At 43.7% G+C, this 13,538-nt stretch overlaps 1 protein-coding gene across 1 annotated transcript; it reads left to right on the plus strand.

Annotated features, from left to right (window-relative positions):
• The first annotated feature begins 12,685 nt into the window (after positions 1-12,685).
• LOC138363354 (UPF0134 protein MPN_137-like) lies at positions 12,686-13,327 on the plus strand. Its single transcript, XM_069322383.1, has one exon. The coding sequence runs from the start codon at positions 12,686-12,688 to the stop codon at positions 13,325-13,327; it is 642 nt and encodes a 213-aa protein (XP_069178484.1).
• The last annotated feature ends 211 nt before the right edge of the window (positions 13,328-13,538 follow it).

Here is a 13,538-nt window from a genome sequence, read left to right on the forward strand (position 1 = left end):
CGGCATTCGTTATGATTCCAGAGAGTTTTGTTTCAGTGAGTCCGATTACATCTGGGTTAACTTCTTGTGCTCTTTCCCTTAGTTCACTTGTCTTGCTTGTGATCCCATCTATGTTTGAGTACATCACCCTGAAACTGACTCTCTTCTGCTTCTTTTCTGGGGGGGACCTTTGGGATCTGGGGTGAGTGGGAGCTGGGGGGACCTGGCACGGGGGGATTGGTGGAGGAGGGAGGGCTTGGGGTGGTGGGGGAGAGGGGGAGGGTACAGGGGGTGGATAAGAGGGGGAGGGTACAGGGGGTGGATAAGAGGGGGAGGGTACAGGGGGTGGATAAGAGGGGGAGGGTACAGGGGGTGGGTAAGAGAGGGAGGGTTGGGGAAGCATGGGGGGAGGAGAGGCTGTGGGGGATTGGGGAGATGGGGGGGCTTGGGGGGAGAGAAAAGGGTGGAGGGCTTGGGGGGCGTGGGGGAAAAGGGAGGGCTGAGGTGGGTGAGGAAGAGGGGAGGGTTTAGGGGAGTGGGGGAGAGGGGAAGACTTAGGTGGGGTGGGGGAGAGTGGGGGGCTTAGGGGGGAGGGGGAGAAGGGAGGGCATGGGGGTGGGAGAGACGGGAAGGCATGTGGGAGAAGGGAGGGCATGGGGGATGGGGGAGAAGGGAGGTCCTGGGGAGAGGGGTGAGGGGGAGAAGGGGGGTGAGTGGGGGGAGGGGGGTGGGTGGGGGGAGGGTGCCCTAGGTGGGTACTTAGTGGGGGGCTGTGTGTGTGTGTGTGTGTGTGTGTGTGTGTGTGTGTGTGTGTACTCACCTAGTTGTACTCACCTAGTTGTGCTTGCGGGGGTTGAGCTCTGCCTCTTTGGTCCCGCCTCTCAACCGTCAATCAACAGGTGTACAGGTTCCTGAGCCTATTGGGCTCTATCATATCTACACTTGAAACTGTGTATGGAGTCAGCCTCCACCACATCACTGCCTAATGCATTCCATTTGTCAACCACTATGACACTAAAAAAGTTCTTTCTAATATCTCTGTGGCTCATTTGGGCACTCAGTTTCCACCTGTGTCCCCTAGTGCGTGTGCCCCTTGTGTTAAACAGCCTGTCTTTATCAACCCTGTCAATTCCCTTGAAGATCTTGAATGTAGTGATCATGTCCCCCCTAACTCTTCTGTCTTCCAACGAAGTGAGGTTTAATTCCCGTAGTCTCTCCTCGTAGCTCATACCTCTCAGCTCGGGTACTAGTCTGGTGGCAAACCTTTGAACCTTTTCCATTTTAGTCTTATGCTTGACTAGATATGAACTCCATGCTGGTGCCGCATACTCCAGGATTGGTCTGACATATGTGGTATATAATATTCTGAAAGATTCCTTACACAAGTTTCTAAAGGCCGTTCTTATGTTAGCCAACCTGGCATAGTCATAGCCTGTGTGTGTGTGTGTGTGTGTGTGTGTACTCACCTAGTTGTGTTTGCGGGGGTTGAGCTCTGGCTCTTTGGTCCCGCCTCTCAACCGTCAATCAACAGGTGTACAGATTCCTGAGCCTATCGGGCTCTGTCATATCTACACTTGAAACTGTGTATGGAGTCAGCCTCCACCACATCACCCCCTAATGCATTCCATTTGTCAACCACTCTGACACTAAAAAAGTTCTTTCTAATATCTCTGTGGCTCATTTGGGCACTCAGTTTCCACCTGTGTCCCCTTGTGCGTGTACCCCTTGTGTTAAATAGCCTGTCTTTATCTACCCTATCAATTCCCTTGAGAATCTTGAATGTGGTGATCATATCCCCGCTAACTCTTCTGTCTTCCAGCGAAGTGAGGTTTAATTCCCGTAGTCTCTCCTCGTAGCTCATACCTCTCAGCTCGGGTACTAGTCTGGTGGCAAACCTTTGAACCTTTTCCAGTTTAGTCTTATCCTTGACTAGATATGGACTCCATGCTGGGGATGCATACTCCAGGATTGGCCTGACATATGTGGTATACAAAGTTCTGAATGATTCTTTACACAAGTTTCTGAATGCCGTTCGTATGTTGGCCAGCCTGGCATATGCCGCTGATGTTATCCGCTTGATATGTGCTGCAGGAGACAGGTCTGGCGTGATATCAACCCCCAAGTCTTTTTCCTTCTCTGACTCCTGAAGAATTTCCTCTCCCAGATGATACCTTGTATCTGGCCTCCTGCTCCCTACACCTATCTTCATTACATTACATTTGGTTGGGTTAAACTCTAACAACCATTTGTTCGACCATTCCTTCAGCTTGTCTAGGTCTTCTTGAAGCCTCAAACAGTCCTCTTCTGTTTTAATCCTTCTCATAATTTTAGCATCGTCTGCAAACATTGAGAGAAATGAATCGATACCCTCCGGGAGATCATTTACATATATCAGAAACAAGATAGGACCGAGTACAGAGCCCTGTGGGACTCCACTGGTGACTTCACGCCAATCGGAGGTCTCACCCCTCACCGTAACTCTCTGCTTCCTATTGCTTAGATACTCCCTTATCCACTGGAGCACCTTACCAGCTACACCTGCCTGTCTCTCCAGCTTATGTACCAGCCTCTTATGCGGTGTGTGTGTGTGTGTGTGTGTGTGTGTGTGTGTGTGTGTGTGTGTGTGTGTGTGTGTGTGTGTGTGTGTGTGTGTGTGTGTGTGTGTGTGTGTGTGTGTGTGTGTGTGTGTTAAGAGTGCCAAGTTATTAACACTCTTCCTGCTCTCAAGAGTCATACTTATCCCTTAATAAACATACCAGACGGCCCAAGGCAACTTTAAATTTAGATATAGATAGTATGCATAATTTACCGTGTGATTTCTAGATTTGCGATTTTGGGGGATTATCTGATGCAGGTGTTTATCTTGTAGTAAATAGGTACCTGGGAGCTAGACAACTGATACCAGGCTTGCTTGCTGGGTGTGTGTGTGGGTGTTATATATATATATATATATATATATATAATATATATATTAGTATATTTTGGTAGCAGTCTTTCCTGTAGACATATATTATTAAATATGACCGAAAAAGTAAGATTAATAATTCTAACACGAATTTTCTCAATCTTTCGTACATTACGCTTCACTGTTGGAGGTAAATCAAAAATCACTTCTCCAAAATTCATTTTTATTTCTAGTCTGACGCGACACGGGCGCGTTTCGTAAAACTTATTACATTTTCAAAGACTTCACAAATACACAACTGATTAGAACGTATCTCTGATTTTATATCTACATTTGAGTGAGGTGGTAAGGGTGATGTGGCATTAACACAAGACAGAACAGGAGGGGATATTAATAGGGTATTAAAAGTATCAACACAAGACAGAACAGAAACAATGGGTATTGAATAGAAGTCTTTGTAGAAAGCCTATTGGTCCATATTTCTTGATGCTTCTATATTGGAGCGGAGTCTTGAGGTGGGTAGAATATAGTTGTGCAATAATTGGCTCTTGATTGCTGGTGTTGACTTCTTGATGTGTAGTGCCTCGCAAACGTCAAGCCGCCTGCTATCGCTGTATCTATCGATGATTTCTGTGTTGTTTACTAGGATTTCTCTGGCGATGGTTTGGTTATGGGAAGAGATTATATGTTCCTTAATGGAGCCCTGTTGCTTATGCATCGTTAAACGCCTAGAAAGAGATGTTGTTGTCTTGCCTATATACTGGGTTTTTTGGAGCTTACAGTCCCCAAGTGGGCATTTGAAGGCATAGACGACATTAGTCTCTTTTAAAGCGTTCTGTTCTGTGTCTGGAGAGTTTCTCATGAGTAGGCTGGCCGTTTTTCTGGTTTTATAGTAAATCGTCAGTTGTATCCTCTGATTTTTGTCTGTAGGGATAACGTTTCTATTAACAATATCTTTCAGGACCCTTTCCTCCGTTTTATGAGCTGTGGAAAAGAAGTTCCTGTAAAATAGTCTAATAGGGGGTATAGGTGTTGTGTTAGTTGTCTCTTCAGAGGTTGCATGGCTTTTCACTTTCCTTCTTATGATGTCTTCGATGAAACCATTGGAGAAGCCGTTATTGACTAGGACCTGCCTTACCCTACAGAGTTCTTCGTCGACTTGCTTCCATTCTGAGCTGTGGCTGAGAGCACGGTCGACGTATGCGTTAACAACACTCCTCTTGTACCTGTCAGGGCAGTCGCTGTTGGCATTTAGGCACATTCCTATGTTTGTTTCCTTAGTGTAGACTGCAGTGTGGAAACCTCCGCCCTTTTCCATGACTGTTACATCTAGAAAAGGCAGCTTCCCATCCTTTTCCGTCTCGTAAGTGAAACGCAGCACGGAACTCTGCTCAAATGCCTCCTTCAGCTTCTGCAGATGTCTGACATCAGGTACCTGTGTAAAAATGTCGTCAACATACCTGCAGTATATGGCCGGTTTCAAGTTCATGTCGACTAAGACTTTTTGCTCGATGGTACCCATGTAGAAGTTTGCAAACAGGACACCTAGGGGAGAACCCATGGCGACCCCATCTACTTGCTTATACATGTGCCCATCCGGGCTCAAGAAGGGTGCCTCTTTAGTACAAGCTTGGAGTAGTTTCCTCAGAATACTTTCTGGCATGTCAAGAGGAGTACAGGCTGGATCACGATACACTCTGTCGGCTATCATTCCGATTGTCTCGTCCACAGGTACGTTGGTAAACAGCGATTCTACGTCCAACGAGGCTCTTATCCCTGTGGCCCGTGTGCCCCGCAGTAAGTCCACAAATTCCTTTGGAGACTTCAGGCTGAAGGCGCAAGAAACATAAGGAGTCAGCAGGCCGTTGAGTCGCTTTGCCAGTCTGTACGTGGGTGTGGGTATCTGGCTAATGATTGGCCGAAGTGGGTTTCCAGGCTTGTGCGTCTTGACATTTCCATACGCATATCCAGGTTTATATTCCCCAATGATCTTTGGCAGGTGGAGTCCGGATTTCTTGGCGTTTACAGTTTCGATCAGTTTGTTGACCTTTGCTTTTAATTCGGCTGTAGTGTCCTTCGTTACCCTTTGGAACTTAGTTTGGTCAGAGAGTATGATGTTCATTTTCGCCAGATATTCGTCTTTTTTAAGAATGACATATATTGGCGACTTGTCACCTCTCCTGACAACTATCTCCTTGTTCTCACGAAGGCTTTTAGCTGCCGCTTTAAGCTCGGGGGACAGTATGGTGCTTCTGTAGTTGCCTCGATTCTTTCCTCCTTCTGCAATAAGTTCTGCTTGTAAGGTATCTTTGGTAGTGACCTTCTTTTGTGTCTCGAGGTCGAATATGTCGTCCAACAGAATTTCCAACTCTACTTTCCGGGCCATCTCACTCGGTCTGGACATAACATGACAGTTTATGCCCAGATTTAGGAGAGTGACTTGGTCCTCAGTGAGGTTAATTCCTGCAAGGTTCAGGAAGCCATCTCTTGGTCGTGGAATTGCCATAGGTCCTCCATATAATGTTGTTAGTTTCTTGATAATCCTTGTTTCAGTGCTGAGGTGATGTTGGTCTGTGAGGATGTCGAGGTGTTGTTCAATGCGGGTACGGATACTATTGTCGATGTTGCTATTTCTCCACTCGTTTGTAGCATGAAGTAGTTGCGTTTTGTTGTCTTTGATTTCATTCTCTGCCTTGTATATCTGATCACGAATCAGATCCTGGCGATATTTTATCGTGAAGGCTTGATTCCTTGCTGCTGGGTCGTGCGCTTTAATATTAGTATATTTTGGTAGCAGTCTTTCCTGTAGACATATATTATTAAATATGACCGAAAAAGTAAGATTAATAATTCTAACACGAATTTTCTCAATCTTTCGTACATTACGATTCACTGTTGGAGGTAAATCAAAAATCACTTCTCCAAAATTCATTTTTATTTCTAGTCTGACGCGACACGGGCGCGTTTCGTAAAACTTATTACATTTTCAAAGACTTCACAAATACACAACTGATTAGAACGTATCTCTGATTTTATATCTACATTTGAGTGAGGTGGTAAGGGTGATGTGGCATTAACACAAGACAGAACAGGAGGGGATATTAATAGGGTATTAAAAGTATCAACACAAGACAGAACAGAAACAATGGGTATTGAATAGAAGTGTTTGTAGAAAGCCTATTGGTCCATATTTCTTGATGCTTCTATATTGGAGCGGAGTCTTGAGGTGGGTAGAATATAGTTGTGCAATAATTGGCTCTTGATTGCTGGTGTTGACTTCTTGATGTGTAGTGCCTCGCAAACGTCAAGCCGCCTGCTATCGCTGTATCTATCGATGATTTCTGTGTTGTTTACTAGGATTTCTCTGGCGATGGTTTGGTTATGGGAAGAGATTATATGTTCCTTAATGGAGCCCTGTTGCTTATGCATCGTTAAACGCCTAGAAAGAGATGTTGTTGTCTTGCCTATATACTGGGTTTTTTGGAGCTTACAGTCCCCAAGTGGGCATTTGAAGGCATAGACGACATTAGTCTCTTTTAAAGCGTTCTGTTTTGTGTCTGGAGAGTTTCTCATGAGTAGGCTGGCCGTTTTTCTGGTTTTATAGTAAATCGTCAGTTGTATCCTCTGATTTTTGTCTGTAGGGATAACGTTTCTATTAACAATATCTTTCAGGACCCTTTCCTCCGTTTTATGAGCTGTGGAAAAGAAGTTCCTGTAAAATAGTCTAATAGGGGGTATAGGTGTTGTGTTAGTTGTCTCTTCAGAGGTTGCATGGCTTTTCACTTTCCTTCTTATGATGTCTTCGATGAAACCATTGGAGAAGCCGTTATTGACTAGGACCTGCCTTACCCTACAGAGTTCTTCGTCGACTTGCTTCCATTCTGAGCTGTGGCTGAGAGCACGGTCGACGTATGCGTTAACAACACTCCTCTTGTACCTGTCAGGGCAGTCGCTGTTGGCATTTAGGCACATTCCTATGTTTGTTTCCTTAGTGTAGACTGCAGTGTGGAAACCTCCGCCCTTTTCCATGACTGTTACATCTAGAAAAGGCAGCTTCCCATCCTTTTCCGTCTCGTAAGTGAAACGCAGCACGGAACTCTGCTCAAATGCCTCCTTCAGCTTCTGCAGATGTCTGACATCAGGTACCTGTGTAAAAATGTCGTCAACATACCTGCAGTATATGGCCGGTTTCAAGTTCATGTCGACTAAGACTTTTTGCTCGATGGTACCCATGTAGAAGTTTGCAAACAGGACACCTAGGGGAGAACCCATGGCGACCCCATCTACTTGCTTATACATGTGCCCATCCGGGCTCAAGAAGGGTGCCTCTTTAGTACAAGCTTGGAGTAGTTTCCTCAGAATACTTTCTGGCATGTCAAGAGGAGTACAGGCTGGATCACGATACACTCTGTCGGCTATCATTCCGATTGTCTCGTCCACAGGTACGTTGGTAAACAGCGATTCTACGTCCAACGAGGCTCTTATCCCTGTGGCCCGTGTGCCCCGCAGTAAGTCCACAAATTCCTTTGGAGACTTCAGGCTGAAGGCGCAAGAAACATAAGGAGTCAGCAGGCCGTTGAGTCGCTTTGCCAGTCTGTACGTGGGTGTGGGTATCTGGCTAATGATTGGCCGAAGTGGGTTTCCAGGCTTGTGCGTCTTGACATTTCCATACGCATATCCAGGTTTATATTCCCCAATGATCTTTGGCAGGTGGAGTCCGGATTTCTTGGCGTTTACAGTTTCGATCAGTTTGTTGACCTTTGCTTTTAATTCGGCTGTAGTGTCCTTCGTTACCCTTTGGAACTTAGTTTGGTCAGAGAGTATGATGTTCATTTTCGCCAGATATTCGTCTTTTTTAAGAATGACATATATTGGCGACTTGTCACCTCTCCTGACAACTATCTCCTTGTTCTCACGAAGGCTTTTAGCTGCCGCTTTAAGCTCGGGGGACAGTATGGTGCTTCTGTAGTTGCCTCGATTCTTTCCTCCTTCTGCAATAAGTTCTGCTTGTAAGGTATCTTTGGTAGTGACCTTCTTTTGTGTCTCGAGGTCGAATATGTCGTCCAACAGAATTTCCAACTCTACTTTCCGGGCCATCTCACTCGGTCTGGACATAACATGACAGTTTATGCCCAGATTTAGGAGAGTGACTTGGTCCTCAGTGAGGTTAATTCCTGCAAGGTTCAGGAAGCCATCTCTTGGTCGTGGAATTGCCATAGGTCCTCCATATAATGTTGTTAGTTTCTTGATAATCCTTGTTTCAGTGCTGAGGTGATGTTGGTCTGTGAGGATGTCGAGGTGTTGTTCAATGCGGGTACGGATACTATTGTCGATGTTGCTATTTCTCCACTCGTTTGTAGCATGAAGTAGTTGCGTTTTGTTGTCTTTGATTTCATTCTCTGCCTTGTATATCTGATCACGAATCAGATCCTGGCGATATTTTATCGTGAAGGCTTGATTCCTTGCTGCTGGGTCGTGCGCTTTAATATTAGTATATTTTGGTAGCAGTCTTTCCTGTAGACATATATTATTAAATATGACCGAAAAAGTAAGATTAATAATTCTAACACGAATTTTCTCAATCTTTCGTACATTACGCTTCACTGTTGGAGGTAAATCAAAAATCACTTCTCCAAAATTCATTTTTATTTCTAGTCTGACGCGACACGGGCGCGTTTCGTAAAACTTATTACATTTTCAAAGACTTCACAAATACACAACTGATTAGAACGTATCTCTGATTTTATATCTACATTTGAGTGAGGTGGTAAGGGTGATGTGGCATTAACACAAGACAGAACAGGAGGGGATATTAATAGGGTATTAAAAGTATCAACACAAGACAGAACAGAAACAATGGGTATTGAATAGAAGTGTTTGTAGAAAGCCTATTGGTCCATATTTCTTGATGCTTCTATATTGGAGCGGAGTCTTGAGGTGGGTAGAATATAGTTGTGCAATAATTGGCTCTTGATTGCTGGTGTTGACTTCTTGATGTGTAGTGCCTCGCAAACGTCAAGCCGCCTGCTATCGCTGTATCTATCGATGATTTCTGTGTTGTTTACTAGGATTTCTCTGGCGATGGTTTGGTTATGGGAAGAGATTATATGTTCCTTAATGGAGCCCTGTTGCTTATGCATCGTTAAACGCCTAGAAAGAGATGTTGTTGTCTTGCCTATATACTGGGTTTTTTGGAGCTTACAGTCCCCAAGTGGGCATTTGAAGGCATAGACGACATTAGTCTCTTTTAAAGCGTTCTGTTTTGTGTCTGGAGAGTTTCTCATGAGTAGGCTGGCCGTTTTTCTGGTTTTATAGTAAATCGTCAGTTGTATCCTCTGATTTTTGTCTGTAGGGATAACGTTTCTATTAACAATATCTTTCAGGACCCTTTCCTCCGTTTTATGAGCTGTGGAAAAGAAGTTCCTGTAAAATAGTCTAATAGGGGGTATAGGTGTTGTGTTAGTTGTCTCTTCAGAGGTTGCATGGCTTTTCACTTTCCTTCTTATGATGTCTTCGATGAAACCATTGGAGAAGCCGTTATTGACTAGGACCTGCCTTACCCTACAGAGTTCTTCGTCGACTTGCTTCCATTCTGAACTGTGGCTGAGAGCACGGTCGACGTATGCGTTAACAACACTCCTCTTGTACCTGTCAGGGCAGTCGCTGTTGGCATTTAGGCACATTCCTATGTTTGTTTCCTTAGTGTAGACTGCAGTGTGGAAACCTCCGCCCTTTTCCATGACTGTTACATCTAGAAAAGGCAGCTTCCCATCCTTTTCCGTCTCGTAAGTGAAACGCAGCACGGAACTCTGCTCAAATGCCTCCTTCAGCTTCTGCAGATGTCTGACATCAGGATACCTGTGTAAAAATGTCGTCAACATACCTGCAGTATATGGCCGGTTTCAAGTTCATGTCGACTAAGACTTTTTGCTCGATGGTACCCATGTAGAAGTTTGCAAACAGGACACCTAGGGGAGAACCCATGGCGACCCCATCTACTTGCTTATACATGTGCCCATCCGGGCTCAAGAAGGGTGCCTCTTTAGTACAAGCTTGGAGTAGTTTCCTCAGAATACTTTCTGGCATGTCAAGAGGAGTACAGGCTGGATCACGATACACTCTGTCGGCTATCATTCCGATTGTCTCGTCCACAGGTACGTTGGTAAACAGCGATTCTACGTCCAACGAGGCTCTTATCCCTGTGGCCCGTGTGCCCCGCAGTAAGTCCACAAATTCCTTTGGAGACTTCAGGCTGAAGGCGCAAGGAACATAAGGAGTCAGCAGGCCGTTGAGTCGCTTTGCCAGTCTGTACGTGGGTGTGGGTATCTGGCTAATGATTGGCCGAAGTGGGTTTCCAGGCTTGTGCGTCTTGACATTTCCATAAGCATATCCAGGTTTATATTCCCCAATGATCTTTGGCAGGTGGAGTCCGGATTTCTTGGCGTTTACAGTTTCGATCAGTTTGTTGACCTTTGCTTTTAATTCGGCTGTAGTGTCCTTCGTTACCCTTTGGAACTTAGTTTGGTCAGAGAGTATGATGTTCATTTTCGCCAGATATTCGTCTTTTTTAAGAATGACATATATTGGCGACTTGTCACCTCTCCTGACAACTATCTCCTTGTTCTCACGAAGGCTTTTAGCTGCCGCTTTAAGCTCGGGGGACAGTATGGTGCTTCTGTAGTTGCCTCGATTCTTTTCTCCTTCTTTCCTCTTCTTTTCCACAGCTCATAAAACGGAGGAAAGGGTCCTGAAAGATATTGTTAATAGAAACGTTATCCCTACAGACAAAAATCAGAGGATACAACTGACGATTTACTATAAAACCAGAAAAACGGCCAGCCTACTCATGAGAAACTCTCCAGACACAAAACAGAACGCTTTAAAAGAGACTAATGTCGTCTATGCCTTCAAATGCCCACTTGGGGACTGTAAGCTCCAAAAAACCCAGTATATAGGCAAGACAACAACATCTCTTTCTAGGCGTTTAACGATGCATAAGCAACAGGGCTCCATTAAGGAACATATAATCTCTTCCCATAACCAAACCATCGCCAGAGAAATCCTAGTAAACAACACAGAAATCATCGATAGATACAGCGATAGCAGGCGGCTTGACGTTTGCGAGGCACTACACATCAAGAAGTCAACACCAGCAATCAAGAGCCAATTATTGCACAACTATATTCTACCCACCTCAAGACTCCGCTCCAATATAGAAGCATCAAGAAATATGGACCAATAGGCTTTCTACAAACACTTCTATTCAATACCCATTGTTTCTGTTCTGTCTTGTGTTGATACTTTTAATACCCTATTAATATCCCCTCCTGTTCTGTCTTGTGTTAATGCCACATCACCCTTACCACCTCACTCAAATGTAGATATAAAATCAGAGATACGTTCTAATCAGTTGTGTATTTGTGAAGTCTTTGAAAATGTAATAAGTTTTACGAAACGCGCCCGTGTCGCGTCAGACTAGAAATAAAAATGAATTTTGGAGAAGTGATTTTTGATTTACCTCCAACAGTGAAGCGTAATGTACGAAAGATTGAGAAAATTCGTGTTAGAATTATTAATCTTACTTTTTCGGTCATATTTAATAATATATATATATATATATATATATATATATATATATATATATATATATATATATATATATATATATATATATATATATATATATATATATATATATATATATATATATATATATATATATATTTGAGCTGGGTACACCTCTCAGTGTATATACACCAAGAAGCTGGGTACACCTCTCAGTGTATATACACCAAGAAGCTGGCTACACCTCTCAGTGTATATACACCAAGAAGCTGGCTACACCTCTCAGTGTATATACACCAAGAAGCAGGGTACACCTCTCAGTGTATATACACCAAGAAGCTGTCTACGCCTCTCAGTGTATATACACCAAGAAGCTGGGGTATACACCTCTCAGTGTATATACACCAAGAAGCTGGGGTATACACCTCTCAGTGTATATACACCAAGAAGCTGGGGTATACACCTCTCAGTGTATATACACCAAGAAGCTGGGGTATACACCTCTCAGTGTATATACACCAAGAAGCTGGGGTATACACCTCTCAGTGTATATACACCAAGAAGCTGGCTACACCTCTCAGTGTATATACACCAAGAAGCTGCGGTATACACCTCTCAGTGTATATACACCAAGAATCTGGGGTATACACCTCTCAGTGTATATACACCAAGAAGCTGGGGTATACACCTCTCAGTGTATATACACCAAGAAGCTGTGGTATACACCTCTCAGTGTATATACACTAAGAAGCTGGGGTATACACCTCTCAGTGTATATACACTAAGAAGTTGCGGTATACACCTCTCAGTGTATATACACCAAGAAGCTGGGGTATACACCTCTCAGTGTATATACACCAAGAAGCTGGGGTATACACCTCTCAGTGTATATACACCAAGAAGCTGGGGTATACACCTCTCAGTGTATATACACCAAGAAGCTGGGGTATACACCTCTCAGTGTATATACACCACAAACACAAATTTCCCATTTACAAAAAGTAAACTTTAACACAACACGATTTTAAAACAAATATTTTAGCTGAAAGTTCACAGAACTATTGGAAATTGTGGACGTATTTATGTAACCTGTGGAATGTGGCATTAGTGGAATGTGTGCAAGATAGATGACGGTAAATCTAAATGGCCGAAATTAATATATTTCTGTTGCATTAATATATTTCTGTTGCATTGCAAGCTCTGGTTAGGAAGTATGGGAACTGAACGTTGTACCTAATGTGCTTCTGTGTGTTCCGTGGTGATTCAATGGGTATTCGTGCTGATTCAATGGGTATTCGTGCTGATTCAATGGGTATTCGTGCTGATTCAATGGGTATTCGTGCTGATTCAATGGGTATTCGTGCTGATTCAATAGACCTCCGTGTTGATTCAATAGACCTTCGTGCTGATTCAATAGACCTTCGTGCTGATTCAATAGACCTTCGTGTTCATTCAATAGACCTCCGTGTTGATTCAATAGACCTTCGTGCTGATTCAATAGACCTTCGTGTTCATTCAATAGACCTCCGTGTTGATTCAATAGACCTTCGTGCTGATTCAATAGACCTTCGTGTTGATTCAATAGACCTCCGTGCTGATTCAATAGACCTCCGTGCTGATTCAATAGACCTCCGTCCTGATTCAATAGACCTTCGTGCTGATTCAATAGACCTTCGTGCTGATTCAATAGACCTTCGTGCAGATTCAATAGACCTTCGTGCTGATTCAATAGACCTTCGTGCTGATTCAATAGACCTTCGTGCTGATTCAATAGACCTTCGTGTTGATTCAATAGACCTCCGTGCTGATTCAATAGACCTCCGTGCTGATTCAATAGACCTTCGTGTTGATTCAATAGACCTTCGTGCTGATTCATAGACATAAATAGTTCCCGTACCATAAATTATACCCCCCCCCCCCTCTCAGCTTATAAGTGAGTTCATATAATGTATACTAAATACCTACACATACTCCACTATATCGGCTTTCAAATGTATTTTTTATAAAGAGCATTTATTATTATTAACTACGATATATATTACTGGTAATACCATGACATCGCTGGACGGGATCGTTGGCATCATGTCAC

The sequence above is a fragment of the Procambarus clarkii genome, chromosome 10 (assembly GCF_040958095.1).
Source record: "Procambarus clarkii isolate CNS0578487 chromosome 10, FALCON_Pclarkii_2.0, whole genome shotgun sequence".
Taxonomy (NCBI): domain Eukaryota; kingdom Metazoa; phylum Arthropoda; class Malacostraca; order Decapoda; family Cambaridae; genus Procambarus; species Procambarus clarkii.